This window comes from Asterias amurensis, chromosome 2, assembly GCF_032118995.1.
Source record: "Asterias amurensis chromosome 2, ASM3211899v1".
In the NCBI taxonomy this organism is placed as follows: domain Eukaryota; kingdom Metazoa; phylum Echinodermata; class Asteroidea; order Forcipulatida; family Asteriidae; genus Asterias; species Asterias amurensis.
The window spans coordinates 8,084,235-8,104,336 of record NC_092649.1 but is presented as its reverse complement, the minus strand read 5'-3'; the positions used below and the strand labels follow the sequence as shown (position 1 = coordinate 8,104,336).

General features: G+C 38.9%; 1 protein-coding gene and 1 long non-coding RNA gene across 3 annotated transcripts in view; one reads left to right on the top strand and one right to left on the bottom strand.

Annotated features, from left to right (window-relative positions):
• Nucleotides 1-408: 408 nt before the first annotated feature.
• LOC139954035 (origin recognition complex subunit 5-like) lies at nt 409-16,459 on the top strand. 2 transcript variants are annotated; one of them, XM_071953697.1, is made up of 10 exons: nt 409-614; nt 3,055-3,166; nt 3,968-4,264; nt 4,777-4,969; nt 5,564-5,694; nt 7,129-7,268; nt 8,613-8,835; nt 9,281-9,391; nt 11,611-11,723; nt 15,904-16,459. In XM_071953697.1, the coding sequence occupies exons 2-10, from the start codon at nt 3,068-3,070 to the stop codon at nt 15,950-15,952; spliced, it is 1,356 nt and encodes a 451-aa protein (XP_071809798.1). In that variant the 5' UTR covers nt 409-614; nt 3,055-3,067; the 3' UTR covers nt 15,953-16,459. The 2 variants fall into 2 exon arrangements, with proteins under 2 accessions (XP_071809798.1, XP_071809787.1); XM_071953686.1 differs by lacking the exon at nt 409-614 and adding an exon at nt 684-1,091.
• The window catches only part of LOC139954043 (uncharacterized), a 25,189-nt gene continuing 14,998 nt past the window's right edge, over nt 9,912-20,102 (bottom strand). The window contains exon 3 of the long non-coding RNA XR_011788044.1: nt 9,912-10,886. This is a non-coding gene — a long non-coding RNA (uncharacterized lncRNA). The remainder of the gene's footprint in view (nt 10,887-20,102) is intronic.

Sequence of the window (20,102 nt, the reverse complement as noted above, 5' to 3'; positions counted from 1 at the left end):
AGACAAATAATTGTCACTTTAAAGGAACACGTTGCCTTGGATTGGTCGAGTTGGTCTTTGAAAAGCGTTTGTAACCGTTTTTTTATAAAATGCATATGGGTAGAAAGATGTTGTAAAAGTAGAATACAATGATCCACACAAACAAGCCTCGAAATTGCGTGGTTTTCCGTTTACCTCGTCGACTAACACGTCGGCCATTTATGGGGGTCAAAATTTTGACTCCCATAAATGGCCGACCGTGTTAGTTCGCACAGTAGAAGGAAAACCACGCAATTTCGAGGCAAACTTATGTGGATCATTGTATTCTACTTTTACAACATCTTTCTACCCATATGCATTTTATAAAAAACGGTTACAAACGCTTTTGTTTTGACCAACTCGTCCGATCCAAGGCAACGTGTTCCTTTAAGATAAGGATTCCTACTCCGTCAATGAATCTGAAGTTGGTCACTCAGTTGTCACAATCTAGTTTGTGTGTGCGCGCGACGTTCGTTTTGTTCAAGAGCGACAGTGTCTCGGCGATCATTTTCATTGCACACCTCAACAAAGAAGCAATGTCTACTTATGCTAATTGATTGTTGGGTAACTTCTAGTCATTGTGGAGGTCTTTGATGGTATGTATTACTACTATTTCCATGGAGAATATTCCAAACTCTCCTGCTGACAGTGACACTGTGGCCATGCAGACGGACTCATGATCATCAGTGCATGGAGGTAGAAAAGTGTCACACTCACATCACAGTCCACACAGTGGGACTGTCAGGTCCACACTAGTGTAGTGGGACAGTGTGACCATGGAGGTAGTGGAGGCTATTCCTTCCTCCATGATGGTGTGACTGGATTAGCCTATCAATTAGTACCATCCATTTGGTACGGTAGTCAGATCTTGTTGGCTCACTCACTCACAGTCACACGTTTCTCTCCTTGTTTGCCTTATATAGACCCCGGTTCGAGCCCGGTCGGAGCCATGCGCATTACATGGTATGGTGTAGATTGGCTTGATTAGGATTAGAGAGTTCCTACCTCACCGACACTGGCAGTCACTGCTTGGAGTTTTCCTTATGATTGCAGACATGATCATCTGCCATGGGGTTAAAATTATTCCTCTCATCTCTCACCTCAGTCTCATGTCTAAAAACTTTAAAACTTAAATTCCTTTATCAGGGTTCATCTTCTCTAAAATATTGATGTGAGTGTGATGTTTCCATTGGATTGCAATTGCAATATAATGCTTTTTTTAACCGACTAACGTAACTTAAGAATTTAGTTTTTTTTTATAGAATTCAGATTCAAATCCTACATGTAGTTGCAATTTAAATGTAACCCTCCTCCTGACAGCCGCCAGGGGGTAACGTTATCGCAACTAATTCAAATCCATGTTTGAAATATTTTAAAAAAATTATTTCTTAAAAATATGCGTACTTACCTGAAAATAGGCCCCTCTTCTGGTCACTCACAGGCCCCGAGGGGAATAATAATAATATCGAAGTCTTATATAGCGCCCGATCTACCAAACAAGGTAGACGTACAATAGTTACCGAATTATGCCAGTCAATATGTGTTTTATAACACGGCTCAGTCTTAAATGTGAAATAAGAACAGAAATCTGGAAAAGAAATAAGTTTTGTAGTTGCTGTTCACAATTCATGTCAAGAGAGGGCGCTGTAACCGGGCACTATTTTCAAAGACAAGCACTAGTAGTGCCCGCTCGGGAACTAGTTCCCGCAAACACGCGTGCGTGATCACTAGACTATATTAGTTCATTCCACGCGACCGTGTTTCAGCCAGCCATAAGGCCAAATAACAAAAAAGACCAGTTGATCGTCCGGATTTTTTCAAAAAAGAGGAGGATGAGGGCCTTATTATTTACTATTTACTATTTTTTATCAAGATGGCCACTAAGTATTTCAAATCAAACAGGCCACCAATTCTTCAGTTTGAATCAACCGCAAACTTATTTATACCTATTAGTTGCATGAGGACCTGTGTTAACACTAATATAACAGGGTTGGATAACACAGTCCTTTTGAAAAGATGGATTAAAAAAATAAAAAATAAAAAACTTTTTAATTTTATTTTACAAAAATCAAAAAATAGTAAATAGTAAAAAAAAGGGTGCGGCCCCCAAAAAGGATGCGGGCGGGGACGATCAACTTTTTATTTTTTTTATTTGGCCTAATACAGAACAAGCAAGATGTGTGTTATAATAAGGGAATCAATAATAATAATAATAATAACAAGTTCTTATATAGCGCATTTCACAATAAACCGTATCAATGCGCTTTAGAGGTTTTCAACTAGTGGTTTAATCCCAACGAGGCCTGGTTCTTGATAATTTAACGAGACAAAGTCGAGTAAATTAAAAAGAACCAGGCCTCAGCGGGTTTAAACCACTAGTTGAAAACCAATTCAACACACTTTGATTCCCATTCATAATTACCTTTTCGGTCAAAAACATCATCACTTGTTGGTCAAAAAGTAAAATAAATGCAAAAATTATAATTGTTAAATGATTTCTTTCAACACAACACCCCTCCAGCTATGAAATGGTAGAGCCCTCGCGTAAACAACTCCTTATAAGGGAATGCTGTGGGCGTTGCACGTTTTGCGTGATGTGGCACAACTGTTGCAGCCGTTGCTCTCGACCAAAAGGAATGAAGAAACTGTCATATAAGAACAGGTGCAAGGTCGCGTGTCACGTCCATGAATTAACACTTTTTACCGGTCGTTAACAAAAGGTTTATGCACACCCACGTGACGCGCTCTCCACCAATAGGAGTAGAGAAACTGTCTGGGGTATTTATGAATATGAAATAAGGCCCAGCTATCGAAATGCTGCTCATTCAACCCCATAGAATGAGTGATGGAGGTAGGTCTGTCCATGACTTGTTAAAAAAAAATTAAAAAATTGTACTCGATGGAAATTTTTTAGTCATTACATAATATTGAGACATCATCATTTGTCAACCCAAGGATCAATGTCTATTCAATTTAATTGTTTTCCCTTTAATCACTTCACATAAAGTAAAAGATGTTAATTTATGTCACATGCAGAATTGACACCAAGATGGCGGATGTTGAGATAGATTCGGAGTGTAGCAACATTAACCAGATGATCTTGTGCCGCCAGAAGCAAGTTGCGCTGTTGAAGACTCTGATGGGAGAGGTGGGAGAAACCTTCGATCAGTGTTTACATTTTGATTGACTCTTTTGTAGGGGCCAAAAATCATCAAAAACTTGCTTAGCACAAACAACTTTTGCTTTGAAAAAAATAGGTTACTAGCCACAATACCATAAAAATCCCGTTGCTGCGGCTGCATGGTACCCCAGTCATTTCTTGCTTATCCTAGAAATTTTCTAAGCAGAATTTTCTGCTTAATAGCTTTATGAATCTATCCCAGATGCCCAGCTGCGGTAATCGTAGTTCAGCTGTTGGCAGCGCTGGCTCTCGGCCACGTGCCTCAGACCAAAGATTTTTACCACATGGTAAAAATACCTTTTCAAGTTGATTTGTCACATTTTTTTCCTAGAAGAGGTTGCTATTATTCACAAAACACTGTCTCGACACGAACCACTCCACGAGAAGCATTTCATTTCGTGAGAGCGGTTTGTTTGTTGATGATAACATCCGCTATTGGGGAAATTGTCACTAATCAACACTTAAAGGCTTTCCACCAAGGGAAACTATGGTAAATAGCAATCGTCGAGCAGGAGGATCAAGGTTAACGATTGTTGCAACAAGCAGATGATGCTATCATATCCTAAACTTTGGGTCAATGGAGTTATTGGATTCGAGCTAAATTCTTTTGTGTAAATTTTGACTCTCAAAATGGTGGACAGAATGTGTGTGCTTCGGATTTTTAAATTGGTCAACAGTTGAATCAGACCAACTGTAGTTGGGATGATTCGATAGCTGGGTGAAACAACAATAAAGTGATCCACACAATACTTTCTTTTTATTTCACAGCCATCGCAGCCAACATGTCCCTCGGTGTTCATTTATGGCCATGGTGCGACCGGAAAGACTCTCGTAGTTTCAACGCTCCTGAAGACGATGTCGTTGCCCCATGCAATAGTCAACTGTATAGAGTGTCAATCATCACGCCAGCTATTGGTCAGAATTCTGGACCAGGTGGCCAATCATGAGCCTCGTCCTGAGAACAATTATTGCAGTTTGAATCGCTGCGAGAACATGAGCGTGTTTGTTCGACTTCTAAAGAAAACGATTGAAGAGAGGGGAATTCAGGACCAAACTGTTTATATTGTGAGTCTATAGACCAATCCATACACAAAAGTGTGGTACGCTGCCATGGCCGTGCGCCTCCATTGCTGGGGCACAGGCTGGGGCATTGTGGTTTTACTTTTTATGCAAATTTTCTTTCTAAATCATTTACAAATTTTCCCTGACAGGACAGCTATTTGACTTATTTATGTTGAATTTACTTATTAAATATTTGAAGCTAATCATAGACTGAATACTGAAATTCTGATAAAGAAACTGTCCTCCTTGAAGAAAATAGTCAAACAAATACAAAATTAAAAGGTTGTCATTCTCCAATTTCTGAATAAAAAAAACCCAGGTTGATCAACTGTTGCATTTTTCTTTACTAAATAAACACACAACAGACACACCCATTCTTACCTAAGGAACACAGGCTTATTATGTTGTGATGTGGATATGGCCCTCTTCTTTAGGCTAGAAAGGTTCTTTTTTTTTTTGCACCAGGCAGAAACCATTTATTGAAAGAATGATTATCCTGCACTGTATACACATAGGTACTCGACAAAGCTGAGCGTCTGCGCAACATGGACGCCAACATCCTACCAGCATTTCTCAACCTCTCTCAGCTCTCTGGATGCAATGTATGCGTCGTACTCCTCAGCCAAATCGTCTGGGAGAAATTCCTCTTCGGGTTCGGCTCCAACTTCTTCGAGCCTTTCGTGATGCACTTCCCAGACTACACAAAGAGTGAGTGGAGAATTATCTCTAGCCTTCTGGTGTCCGATCTCGAATGGTTCCTTTCTATATCAGATGGGACGTAAAGCCATGAAGCACCTTGTAAACCATGGTGCTATATAAAAGGAGCAGGGGTCGATTTCACAAAGAGTTAGGACAAGTCCTAACTTAGGACTAGTCCTAGGAGATATCAAAAACGTATAGCTAGTCCTAAGTTAGGAAGAGAGTTGTCCTTTCTCTATGGGAAGAGTAACTCGTCCTAACTCAAGATAAGACTAGTGTTAACTCTTTGTGAAATCAACCCCAGGTCTCATACTGTAAACATAGCCCTACATATTTGCTAGGGAAAGAGGTAGAGTTCAAAATGTACCACCATTTTGTGAAATGTTGTGCTCGACTGATCCCTGCTGAAAGTTGGTATCTGATCTTGTTCTGAGTGTATTGTTCTTGGGTCGTGTTCTCATTGTTGGGGCATGCGAACAGTGCACTTAGGCCAAGAACACACCGCCTGAACTCGGCCCTAGATGACCCAGGCTAGGGGAAGGAGCCTGGTTTCATATCTGAGTCCGTTGATCAGCTATCGTTTCCATTTTGTATTTTTGATAGATGAGTTATTGCAGATTATCGCTAAGGATACTCCAGAGGGTTACTCGGCAGACTTCTACTCGTCCTACGTCAACTTACTCATGAGTATATTCTACATGGTGTGCAGAGATCTCAATGAAATCAGACATCTCGTGAGTATTGTTGGCTCAGTAGATCTGGAGATTAACTACGTAGTACATTTAAGGATAATGATGGACAATTCAAATATAGAGCCAACAGGGCTTGAATTTGGGGGAGAAAATACACAAGATTCCACGAGCTTGTAGCTCCACATTTTAACTGGACCTGCAGAACATATTTTATAAGACCAGAATAAAAATGAGGTGAACCAGTACTAAGAGAAGAGTTATCTCATTTGTCATAGACCCCTTTACAGATAGGCCGGAAGTGGTGATTATGATGCATTTGGGGAGAGTTTACGAGTAAGCTATGCACGTTTTATGCATGATGAACATCTCAAAACATCGCATCCTATCCCAGAATGCATTGTTTTTTCCTATTTGTAAAGGGGTCTATGCTACTTTGATATTCGATATAGAAGTGAAAGATGTATCATATTCATTTTTTCTATTGATTGATTGATTGATTGATTGATTGATTGATTGTCAACATTTTTCACCGAGACACTAGACAATGAGGTACTACTGTTAATCAATTGAATAACAAAAGACCACCAGGCTTCTCTGGTCCTGATTTCACTGGCCCAACGCTAAAAGTACTGTGGCCTTGGGCATGATGCGGTCCAGTGTTAATTTTGAGCCCTGACCAATTTCCATCACATACATGTGTGATGCTCATCGCACATGAATATTAGCGTCCTAGTTTAGAGTTATCGCAGCTCACTGTGGAGTATACAGCCTTTTGCTGCCTAGTATGCAGTACATCAAGCAATATCAATCACTTGAAACATCTCTGCCCTCACAGGTACCCATTAACCTCTGGGTGATGAGAAGCAATTACACTAAAGTGTCTTGCTCAAGGAACAGCTACCAACTCTCCCTGATTCTGACGGAAAGTTCCCCGAATATCAACCAATCTGTCCATGTTTTGATGAACATACATGTTAATGGCAACCTTTCTGATTATTAATTTTGGTTCTTACCCATACACTGATGTGTGTGAGCACTGTATACTCAGTACTTTCCCGAGTCCTGTGAAAAAAATATCACAGGCATGTGGGATTCAAACCCACGACCCTTGCAATTCTAGAGCAGTGTCTAACCAACCCGACTACCGAGGTTGCCCGGTAGCTAGAGGCAGTTCAAGTCCTCTGATTATGAAAAAAATTTTCCTCTTATTTTGGACGTGACTTTAATTATCTCCCTGATTGTTGTACAAATTCTCCCTGATTGCAAGATGCAATTATTGGCAGCTCTGTCAAGGACACAAGTGTCACAACAGGAATTCAAACCTACACTCTGATGACTTCCATCACCACAACGTTAGTCTGGTACTGACAGATCGCTTAGCCATGTCACTTGAATTAAAACCTGTAGGTTCCACTAAGGTAATATAATCAAATAATGGAGCCAAATATTACATTTGTTTGTTCAATTTTCCAACAGGCACAGCTAAATTTTCCTAAGTACGTTGAACCGATCACAAAAGGGGAGGCAACTGAAAGGGACTCGCACAAGTTGTGGAGACATATCGAACCCCACTTGAAGAAAGCTCTTCAAACTGTCTACCTCAGAGAAGTAACAAGGTGTGAAGGGAAACTTAGTGGGCACTAGGTGGCAGCAGACTTATCGTTTAGAATTCATTCTAAGGATTAGTGGCTGTGACCGGATCACTTCGGTTCTGTACTCTGAAAAATTGTGGGTGCCTTCCCATGGAATTATTTTTGTGGAAATTCTTTACTTATTGTTTGTCCTGTGAACATGTATTATTGCCACAATGAAGCCCCGACTTGATTAAGTAAAGAAAAAAGTAAGGTTCTCACTTGGATTTGATATTGTCAAGTGAGAAAATTGAGCAGTAGGCACTCACTGTGATTTGCAAAACTTCGGACGTGAGCCATAGCAGAAATTCTTCCATGATGTTCTGGAATCTCAGGTACATGTAACATGCCATTTTGTCTGGTAGCCTTAAGCCGGGTTCACTATACTTGCTGCGAATGCGAATGCGATACAAATGTTGACGTCACAAATTCGCAACGAAAAATTCAACTCTGCACACCTCACTTGCGAATATCGCTGCGAAAGGAGGGTTGTGACGTCAAATTCACGTCAAATTCGCTTCGCATTCACATGAAGTATGAACCAGGCTTTATTCTGGTAATGATAATGTCGTTTTGCTCTGCTCCTTTTTGTACTTGAAGGCAATATAGCCGATTTCACAAAACGCTAGAATTTATCCTATCTCGAGTTAGGACAAGTAACTCGTCTTAACTTAGGATGGGTTACAAACCTTAACTCGTCCTAAGTCCTAAGATAAATCTAGACACATTCAGTTATAGTCAAAGACCAGTATTGTCACTTGGTAACCTGTGAAAATTTGGCCCAATTGGTCATCAAAGTTGCAAGAGAAGAATGAAAGTAAAAACACCCTTGTTACACAAATTTGTGTGCTTTCAGATGCCTAAAAAAGGCTTCGGGCCTGAAGTCTTTTAATATTTGATTGAGAAATTACCTCTTTCTCAAAAAGTCTGTTACTTCAGAGGGAGCTGTTTCTCCCAATATTTGATTCTATCAATAGCTCTCCAATGCTCGTTACCAAGTAAGTTTTTATGCTAATAATTTATTTTGAGTAATTACCAATAGTGCCTTTAAAAGGTGTATGTAACTTTTTGTCGGACAAAAAAACACAATGTCCACAGGTTTACATTAAACTTACACAGTTTGAAGATTATGATAGTAGAAAGCTTCCCTTGAAATTTTATTTACTGCGGTGCTGTAGTTTTTGAGAAATGAGTAAAAGTAATAATTTTCGTCTCAGTTTTAGCATGTAAAAACGTATTAAACAGTAATGCTATGGTTTTGGTATAATATCATAACTGGTTGAGGGGATTTTACATGCTAAAATAATTTTACCCCTTATGATATGACAGTGAACAATGGGAGAAGTACCAACTGGGTGAGATCAGCCAGCAGGGCTTACCTTCACAGCCTAGTAGTCTATCATCTAGAGCCCAGATAGAGCTACCGTTCTACTCTAAGTACCTCCTCATCGCTGCGTATCTGGCCTCCTACAATCCGGCAAGGTACGACCGTAGGTTCTTCTCCAAACACCACGGCAAGATTAAGAAGAGTGCCGTCAACCGGAAGAAAGAAGTGAGTAGTGATAAAAGGGGTTGGGGTCTTTTTTGTACGACACAAAACACAATGTCCACAAATTTACATTAACCTTACACAGTTTGAAGAAAATGAGAGTACAATGTAAAAACCTTGCCTTAAAAAACTACTTGTCGAGGTGCTCTAGTTTTTGAGAAATGAGTAAAATATTGTCACAAAAAAAGTCAAGTCATTAGTTTTCATACAGTACTGCAAGTAAGCACTGGAAGGTTAGCATGCCTTTTCGTGTGCTCATGCAGCTGCGCTATGAAATGGAAACTCGCACAGTTTGAACAAAATATCCAGCAGCGCTCTGACATTGGGCCCGGGGGTTATCAAAAGGTTGAATTGCCATCCTTCCTCCTAAAATATGTGCCCGTCTTAGTTTCAAAACATTTTGTCGGTACTGACACCACTGACTACTGCTCCTATGATCTCATTGCAGACCAGCCATCAACTCCTTGGACCCAAGGCATTCCCATTGGATAGACTCATGGCTATATTCTACAGCATCGTCGACTCCAGAGTGGCTCCCACAGCTAATGTCTTCTCACAGGTAACGTTTAAAATAAGTAAAAATAAAAATAATAGTAAGAACACTTATAATGCACCGCTATCTGTCGAGTCTTGACGCTAATGCGGCAGTGGAAAACACAAACTAGAAAATAGTTATTTAGACTGTATCGAATAACCCCTTTGTTGCTATGAAAGTCGCCATCTTGTAGGGAAGGCAGTGTGCGTGTGTAAATGTGTACATCAATGAAGCACGCAGCCATCCCTGTTCGATTTCTACAACATGTGCACGTACACGCACACGCTTACAGATGCCATGTTGTAGGGCAGGTACTTGAAAGGTGACGTCATATTTGATACGATCTATATAGCAACACTCCCAAACAACATATAAACAACTATCAGTCCAAAAACAACATATCTGAAACCAAGCCAAACTACTGTTATGGAAGAGATGGGTTTTGAGAGCAAGTCTGAAACCACTAAAGGTGGATAGACCATGAATAGGTTGATCCACTAAGCCCCATCCACCATTAGGATTATTATTATTTCACATTTTTGGTTATGAAACCAAGGATGCATTATCGGTGAACTTAATTGATGGTGCTTGCAAGCCTGAGGGAAACAAGGATTCTTGTCCATGTGAACCAGAATCACTGGGGTTAACCCCCTTCTCTTCCATGGTAAGCGCTCTGGGTTAATTTACGTGCACTACCAATCCGAGTTCACAGAGCTCTGGCTTAATGTCCCATCCTTCCTCATGGGGGCCAACACAATTAAGATACAAATGACACAGGATGATTTGTAGCAACAACTCTTCATTAGAAACAACATCAAAGTGTAGAAACAATAAATCGAAACAGAAGAGTGCACAGTTTCCTCACTTCAGAATGAAAAGTGGACTTTGGCATCGCAAGTCCATGATTTCCACCAGTCAAGTGGTATCTTCAGATTCTTCAGAAATTATTCTGTATGAAAACGTCCTGGAAGGCTTTTACATACAGTTTGTCATGCATGCTGCAGGCTACCTACATTTTAAAATGCACTTTTTGGGTTAGATTTCCGAGGTTAATGGCGTCAGTGAAGTACTCTAAATTAGTTGTCTCTTTCATGTCAGCTGGTATGAGGTTCCATTAATAAGCTTGGCGATCAGCTTTTTTGTTTTTGTACATTCGCACAAATCCCGTTCATGTCAAATTCTCTTCACGTTTGCGTGAAGTACTTTTGGCTCGCAGGGATCACTTATACTGGTAAAGTAAGTGAACTCAAAAGCCGTCTAGTGGCAGGTGACTAGCATTCTCACCTTTTTTCCCTCGACTCGTCAACTTCTAAAGATGCTCCTTAAATGTCATCTTGGAATCACATCAACCGTGTCCGAGCATAGAGATCTTGTCCTTTTTTCTTTTTTTCTCCCTTCTTCCAATAGTGTTTCCATGGATGATACTGAAGTATTTCATGTTCCCCAGGGGGAAGGTCGTAGGCAGCTGTCGTGTTAAGTGTTGTTCTCATTCCAAGTAGCATGCTTACACGTTGGCCTCCTGAAAAATATAATTGTGTTAGCTAGTCTTCAAATGTGTGTATTTTGTGAGCACCTGTGTTTTTGTCAATTATTTTTTTACACTTTTTGAGAACAAAACACTTCTGTTTGCCCAATTAATGGAAAACAAATTGTACTTACTATAAAGTATTAAACAAAAAAACTGACCAAGCAAGATGTTTATTTAAGTATTTACTAGGGAAACTGACTGGGTAAATTTTGTGTATAAATTTGGGTTAAACAAAGACAAATTTACAGAAGCAGGACTTGCACGTGAACCTTCGTTAATGCTCAAGTCCCACTTCAGTAAATTTTTCTTTATTCTATCCAAAACTTAAGAAGCCATTTTTTTTTCGGGGGTGGGGGGGGGTGGGTACAGTACCTGTGATTGGGTAACGGGCAAATGATATTCTTTATTACCGCTGCAACTTTTACTCCTACCAAAACGTGCTTGTTTTATCATCTCAGTTTTTAAGAAGCTATTTCCGCTAGAAACAAGACCTATTTTCTCAGAACTTTTTCTTGTTGGTACGGTAGTAAAGTATGAGTAACCTGAAAATGATATTCTTTATCACTGCTGCAAATTTAACACCCATCAAAATCGTCTCAGTTCTGAGATGCCATTTCCCGCCAGAAACAAGACGTCATTTTGCCCCAGTTTTTTTGGGGGGAAGAGGACAGTATTAGTGACGTTCCGCTCTTTATTTTATTTGTATGCCACACAGATCTCGTCCCTAGTCACCCTGCAGCTATTGGCTCAAGTGGGACACGAGGATCAGCTGGATACGCCAAAGTACAAGTGTACAGTGTCCCTGGAGTTTATACGCTCTATAGCCAGGTTGGTCAAGAAATATTTATCGTCAAACATGGAAAGGGGGTGAGGTCGAGAATTCATGTTTTTTTTTGTGTGACAGCTTCATGTTGTCGTAGCCCATTTTTATGACAGCTCAATGATCAGTGTATCCTGGCCAACATTTAGAACAGTTGATGGTTATTTTTGTGTTGTTCTCCTTACTTTTTCGATTTCATTTTAGTTTATATTTCATTCGGCTCAAATACTGGATTGGTATTTACAGAGCTGGCAACTTTCTCTGATTCTGCGGAAAGTTTTCCAATAATAAATATCTCAGACAGTTTTGCTATTTCTATTGGTGGAGAGCGAGTCACGTGGGTGTGTATAAAACTTATAAAACCTGTTTATATCCAGTAAAAAGTGTTGAAACATGGGCGTGATACGCGAGCTCCCACCTGTGCTTATAAGACAGTTTCTTCATTCCTATTGGTCGAGAGCAACGGCCGGGACAGTTGTGCCACATCACGCGATATGCGTTGCACGCACAGCATTCCCTTATAAGGAGTTGTTTACCCGATCGGGCCGAGGGCCTTACCATTTCATTGCTGGAGGGGTGTTGTGTTGAAAGAAATCATTGAACAATTATATTTTTTGCATTTATTTTACTTTTTGACAAAAAAGTGTTGATGTTTTTGACCGAAAAGGTATTTATGAATGGGAATCAAAGTGTGATGAATAGGTTTTCAACTAGTGGTTTTAACCCAACGAGGCCTGGTTCTTGATAATGGGTCATTCCGTGTCAATTCAACACGCTTTTGGACCTGACCCTCACGGATTTATATGAAATTCGGTGTGCTGATTGGACTCCCTGAGAAATGCCCAAATCCCAAATTTTATGTAATTCGGATAATTATTTTGGGAGATACGGCTTAACGAACTTTTGACTAATTAGCATGAACTACGATGTTTGGACAATCATATCTCCAAAAGTAAAACACCTACAGAGATAATATTTACATCATTTTGAAGCTCTTGACATGGCCCACATTTGATAACATAAAATCAAAAAATGTCCACGCACCACCGAAAAAATACGCAAAAATTTGACCTTTGACCTTGATTTGCGAAAATGCGTATTTTTCAAAATGCGTAATTTTTTTTTAAATGCAAGTTTAAGATGTAAGCAACAATATTCTAAAAAAATGTGATGGGCACTCTTACAGTTTTTTTGTTATGATTTTTTTAACGTTGGCTATCAAGGCCAAAACCATAAAAACGCATTGTACAATGTACACAGTGTACAGAGTATTGTGTGGTAGTGTGTACACGCACATTAAAAACCATGTCACCCTGGTAATAATGTGGAGTCCAAAAGTCTGTTTCATGAAATGACTTAATGAGCTAATTCATTTCATCCCCTTGATTTAATATAGAAGACACTGTGTATCAGACATACTGTATACATGTTATACAATACAATGTGAATACTCTGTACACTGTACATGTACAGTGTACAGAGTATTCACATTTAGTGCTTTAAAAGTCAATTCCCTGGAGGATGGATCATAGAGAAAAATGTGTTGTGACCCATTTAAATCACACAGCAAGAAAAAAAGCAGGCTTAGAGCAGGTATCAGAAAGGTTTATATTGGAGCATCCAAGTCTTCATTTCACTCGAGCACAGTTTATGCACCGGCTATCGCAAGAAGATATCTGAATTGTCGCCTGAGAAAATACTCTCCACAACTGAAAGTTCTAGCAGTGATCCAGAAGTTCAGGCACCATCAATGTCATCTGCACATCAGGATGTTTTTGTGCAGCCAAATACCAACATCAACATTATCAATGAGGCTATGACAATTATTGGTGTATCTCCTATCATAAGTAAGAAGAAAGCTCATGGAAGTTACATGGAAAACAAAGTTAAGAGAATAGAGACAACAATTAAGCAGAAACTGGAAACTGCTCCAGGAAAACAGTTCGGTGATGATGAAAGTGAGATGATAAGTCAGTTGAAACAAAAATTTCATTCCTTGACCAAGAAAAGTGAAAAAGTTCAAGTCTTGACCGTCTTACCAGTGAGTTGGAGTATCAAAAGAATAGCAGTTTATTTTTGGAGCATCAAACTACATGTCAAGAAAAGCAAAGAAACTGGTGAATTAGCAGGGAATGCTTTCCATTCCAAATCCTAGCGCTGGAAATCTCTTTCATTAAAAATGGTGCAAACTGTGAGAGACTTTTACTTGTTCGAGTCCGTCAGCAGACAAATGCCATGGATGAAAGACTTTGTGTCGGTTACTGTTGATGGTGAGAAGAAACATCTCCAGAAACATCTTGTTCTTTGTAATCTGAAAGAAGTGTTTGAACTTTTCAAGGAAACAATCCTCCTGAAAGTTTTGCTGAAAATTTGCTGAACTTGGGCTGAAGCAGTGCATCCTTGCCGGATCTAGTGGAGTGCATTCAGTTTGTGTTCATACTAACATCAAAATGTGAAACTCAAAATGTGAATGATTATCTTTGAACATGTTGAATTTCTAATGTACATGTATCATGTACACATAACTACACATAATACTGTACATGTACATGTACACACATGTATGTACATGTACAATGCGTTTTTATGGTTTTGGCCTTGTTAGCCAATGTTAAAAAAATCATAACAAAAAAACTGTAAGAGTGCCCTTCACAATTTTTCAGAATATTGTTGCTTACATCTTAAACTTGCATTTATAAAAAAATTACGCATTTTGAAAAATACGCATTTTCGCAAATCAAGGTCAAAGGTCAAATTTTTGCGTATTTTTTCGGTGGTGCGTGGAAATTTTTTGATTTTATGTTATCAAATGTGGGCCATGTCAAGAGCTTCAAAATGATGTAAGTATTATCTTTGTAGGTGTTTTACTTTTGGAGATATGATTGTCCAAACATAGCAGGTCATGCTAATTAGTCAAAAGTTCGTTAAGCCGTATCTCCCAAAATCATGATCCGAATTACATAAAATTTGGGATTTGGGCATTTCTCAGGGAGTCCAATCAGCACACCGAATTTCATTTAAATCCATGAGGGTCAGGTCCAAAAGCGTGTTGAATTGACACGGAATGACCCTAATTTACCTCGACTTCATCTCGGTAAAATTATCAAGAACCAGGCCTCGTTGGGATTCAACCACTAGTTGAAAACCTCTTCACCACACATTGATTCCCTTAATTATTTCTATGTGTTCTGAAGAGCAAATTTGATAATTTCCCAGATTATGGAAACTTTCCCCTATTATGTTGAATGTATGCCAATGGTAAATATATGATATCTCCCTGATAGCAAGGAGATGCAATGTTTGCAGCTCTGAAACCATCATGACAAAAATTAAAATCATTTCAATTGTGAAAGTTCACTTATTTAAAGACTGATATTTGCCATGCGATGGAAACCAATTTCTGCTGAATTGGATTCTCTTTATTTTATTTGTTTATTTTTAAATCAATAATAATAATAATAATAATAATAATAATAATAATAATAATAATAATAATAAAGAGATTTGAATGTTGTGGTACAAAGACAAGTTCTAAGATTAAGTGGTAGAGAGTTCCAGATGCGTGGCGCAGCTGAAGAAAAAGACCTGTCTCCCCATGAGTTTTGAGACTTGGGTTCAATGACAGGGGTCGAAATTGCCACTAGCCCGCTAGCCCGGGACTACCAGATTTACAGCCGGGCTACTCATTTTTCCAGTTTGATAGCCCGACGGGCTAGTGGAAAAATAATGCAAAAATCATCATCACAAACAATAAAGAACTATGTTATTGGTGTATTGTAAAGTTTGAGCCGTGACGCGAGACATAATGTGTCTTTCGGGCTACCAAAATCTCATCAGGGCTACTAAAAATTATTGGTCACTAGCCCTGCTGACTACCATGGAAATACACTTAATTTCGACCCCTGAATGAGAAGAAGCATGGAACTTGATCGAAGATTTCTTGATGGAGTGTAAACTTGAAGAAGTTCAGAAATATAGAGGGGAGCCTTGCCATTAAGTGCTTTGTGGACAATGAGCATCAGCTTGAAGATGATTCGTTGAGAGACAGGGAGCCAGTGTAGTTGTTTCAGAATGGGGGTGATGGAACAGGATTTCTTAGACATTGTCACAATGCTATAAATACTATATGTGCACTCGGTAAGTGTTGATCAACAAGAGTGTCCCATTTGTCTTTTTTTCTGAATTCAGGACTGTGAGTTTCGACGTCATACGCTACCTCTACGACTTTGTGAAGTGAAAGATACGCAATCAATTGTGACTTTGGGATCAAATGTCAAAGATCAAAGGACAGAAAGGACTGCACTTTCATTTAAGCAAAGAGCAACAACGAGACAAGGACAACCTTACAATTGGAGACTGTGTGCTACTCTAGTAAATGCTGGCAAATAATATGCCCTGTATTGTCCAGTACCTGACCACATTTTGTGTGGGTTTTACAGTGTTGGATTTGTCACATATTTGTTGGTTAAGGAGGGTCCTAAGAAATTTTCTTGCATTTATTTTTCTTCTCAGATTTTGTGCGTTTCCTTTTTGGGACCCATTGGTGGTCATGCACTATTCATTATGAATAACTTATGAGTAAAGAGCAGTTTTAGAATATGAGGAAAACAAAGGAAGAATTGGTTCACAACAATTATTGGCTCAAATCTCAAGGGAAAAGATTATGGGTTTATTTGGTAAAAAGAGTTTTGTGTGAATTGAGCAGGCATGCGATAATTTATGGTTTAGTGGTGAAACCAGACATTCCCGGGGGGGGGGGGGGGGGGGGGGGGGCAAGGGTTCTGAGTGGATGGGTCCCTCTTTGAGGTTTTTCGGGGTTGTCAGAGGTTCAAACTCAAGTTACTGATTGTTAAATTCTGCATTTCTCCTATAAAGTAAATGTACTTTTGAAATACTCTAGTTGTGCACATGGGATTCAGGAAGCTGTTTTAATTTACAGTTGCCATTACAGTCGCACTTAAAGTACTAAAAGCAAAGGGTCTTTTTCACGTTTGGGTGTGTGTCAACTTTATGTTTTTTGATTTGATTTGATTTGCTATGAAATGGTTTATTAAAAACAAAGACCATTTTAGCCAAAGGCAGAATTGCAGTCAAATTACAAAGAGAAATGGCAAAACATTTCCCCACCCTCTCTGATTCTACATTTGCCCTCACCCTCTTCCAATTTGATCCAGCATTGTGCTATCACATTCAATATTTAATAATGAAATACAAATTTAATTATATTTACCCCCTTATTAATTCGTGACTTAACTTAGTTAAGGCACAACATATTTTCAATGTATCGACCGATAAGGTAGGAATTCACTATGCAAAGATAATAAATGTATACTTTCATATTTAAAGTATGGAGGATCAGTTTTGTGTTATTACTTGAGTTTTGTTTTGTAAAGTTGTTTTATTATTAAAGCTTTCACAAGATGTTTTCGGAACTAAAACAGATAAGAATACTCGACGAAACCATAGCTGCAATAGAAATTCCACCGTACAAGTCATAGTTATGACTTTTATCTACAGTTATGAGGTCTCTACAATTCATGAGATCTCCACAAGTATTTAAACAAGGCATATGACTTATATTTAAATAACATTTTGTGTTCTTGACTTGTGGCACAAGTTGTAGTTAAACCCCCCTTAAACTCTCAAACAATAAAGTTTTGGACTCCCGTGATAAAAACTAATCGTTTTGCCAATTAAATTAAAGTTCTCAACAACTACAGCATTGGGGGTAGTTTCCACTATAACCATCTTTACATCGTGTAAGTTACGTGTAAATATGTGACCATTTTAAGATATTTTCAATATTGGGCCTACTTAATGTCGTGCAAACTATTCCCTTGAGGAGTTGAATGCGGACAGGGTCGAGTGTTGTCAATTTGTTAAAAAATGAAGAAAACGATCTACTTTAAAATTAAGAGGCGCTTCAACACTTCTGCAGTGCAAATTACTTTGCAGAGGCTTCACAAAATTAAAGGCTTTTGTTTAAGACAGTGTAGCTCCTTACAAATGACGTCAGAGCATTCACAAGTGCACTGCCGGGAACCATCAAACAAATTCGAAATCCGAGGGAAACACAACTATCCAATTACAAAAGGAGTATAAAACATTGAAACAATCCAATAAATCATGAGAGAGCGCCTCTGATCAACTTGAAAAAAAAAGAAAAAAATACCGATGAAAAAAAGTAGGGCCTGCATCAAGAAAGTACAATTACATACTGCATCAAAAAGCACAGACTGCAATTAAATTAAATTAAATTAAATTACACAAGGCCATGCAGCTTTGTGCTGAGAACATTCAAACATTATCAAAGACATAATGAAATTGAATTTAAAAGTAAAATGTGAGTCTACGTGCCGGGTGACTACAAACAAGCACCGAGCTAGCGAGCCGACAAGGGAATTCCAGCCCAAATCGATTTTTTAAAAACCTAATAACAACTTGTCCTGAATTTGAGATTTCCCTTTTGGTATAATTGCCATGCTTTAATCAATTCAGTTCGTCAGATTAAAGGCAGTGGACACTATTGGTAACTACTCAAAATAATTATCAGCATAAAACCTCACTTGGTAACGAGTAATGGAGAGAGGTTGATGGTATTAAGGATTGTGAGAAACGGCTCCCTCTGAAGTGGAGTAGTTTTCGAGAAAGAAGTAATTTTCCACGAATTTGATTTCGAGACCTCAGATTTAGTACTTGAGGTCTCGAAATCAACCATCTAAACGCACACAACTCCGTGTGACAAGGGCGTTTTTTCTTTCATTAATATCTCGCAACTTTGATGACCGATTGAGCTTAAATTTTCACAGGTTTGTTATTTTATGCATATGTTGAGATACACCAAGTGAGAAGACTGGTCTTTGACAATTACCAATAGTGTCCACTGCCTTTAACATTCAAGTGACATTCGAGTTTTTATGAAACCACAGATGTATTGGACGTTCGTGTTTCATGTAGACCTATAATTCGACGAGAGTTTAAAAACTATGGCAATTTTTATGGCAATGTTTAATTATGTCAAGAAGAAATGAACATTCTCCCCCAATTGATGTCCGTGCCCCCTCCTCGTCCCAATTTATAGTCTAGACTTTGGGGTTTGGACATTTTCCAGAATATAAGTGTTATAATTTTTTTGACTTGTAGTTTCTGAAACTTAATTCTGCACTTATACGCAGACAATGTACTTGTTTTTACACTAACGCCAGAGTTTCTTTTCAAAAGTGTAAAGTACATTAAAAGGCCCCCCCCCCCATTAAAAAAAATGCGCACCTCCTTGTGCCCCCTTAAATTGTACCCTCCGGCGCCGATAACAATATCGATGTTTTTGCTATCCGTACTATTATCAATAAAATGGAGTCGAAAGCTAAAGCTATTTATTTCACACACAAAAAAACACCACAATTATGTGTCCATGGGGAAGTTCAAAAATAGAAGAAGAAAATTTGATTGACGGCAAGATTTGGGAGTTTGTTTTCAAATGATGTGTAAATAGGGAAGCTATTGCTTCCGTAAAATGCGTCATTCTACATTGACCACTTGACAACAACGGCCACAAATTCTGAAATGTCAGTGACCGCAAAAGTGACGCCCTGGGAAGATTTGTCAAGACAGTTTTCCCGTCTTTTGGGATTTCTTTCTGCACTCCGGTGATGACGTACAAGAATTGTTATCGTTCTCCAGAAGATGGGAAGTATTACTTCCACCTTGTTTGTCTTTAAAGGCGCTGTCTTTAGGTTTCACCAAACTCATCCTAATTTAGGATTAATATGAGGACTTAGGACGAGTTAAAGGCACACGTTGCTGGAGCGGTCGAGTTGGTCTTTGAAAAGCGTCTGCAACTGTTTGCTATAAAATGCATACGGTTAGAAAGATGTTGTAAAAGTAGAATACAATGACCCACACAAATTAATACGCCTCGAAATTGCGTAGTTTTCCTTTTACTTCGTCGACTAACACGGTCGGCCATTTATGTGAGTCATATTATGGCCGACCGTGTTAGTTCGCAAAATAAAAGGAAAATAACGCAACTTCGAGGCAAATTTGTGTGAATTTTTGTATTCTACTTTTAAAACATCATTCCAACCCGTGCATGTTATAACAAACGGTTGCAAACGCGATGTATATGCGAACTCGTCCGATCCAAGGCAACGTGTTCCTTTAAGTTCCGTATTCGAAGACATTAGGATACATACATCCTAAGTTGGGACGGGCTAACTCGTCCTAACTCGAGATGGGATTAATCCTAGCGTTTCGTGACAACTTTGGTGCTCACTTGGTGTATCCCAATAACATAACAAATCTGTGAACATTTTGACTCAACTGGTCATCGCAGTTGCAATGTAAGAAAAAAACCTTTGTTTAACAAATTTGTTTGCTTTTGAGTGAGA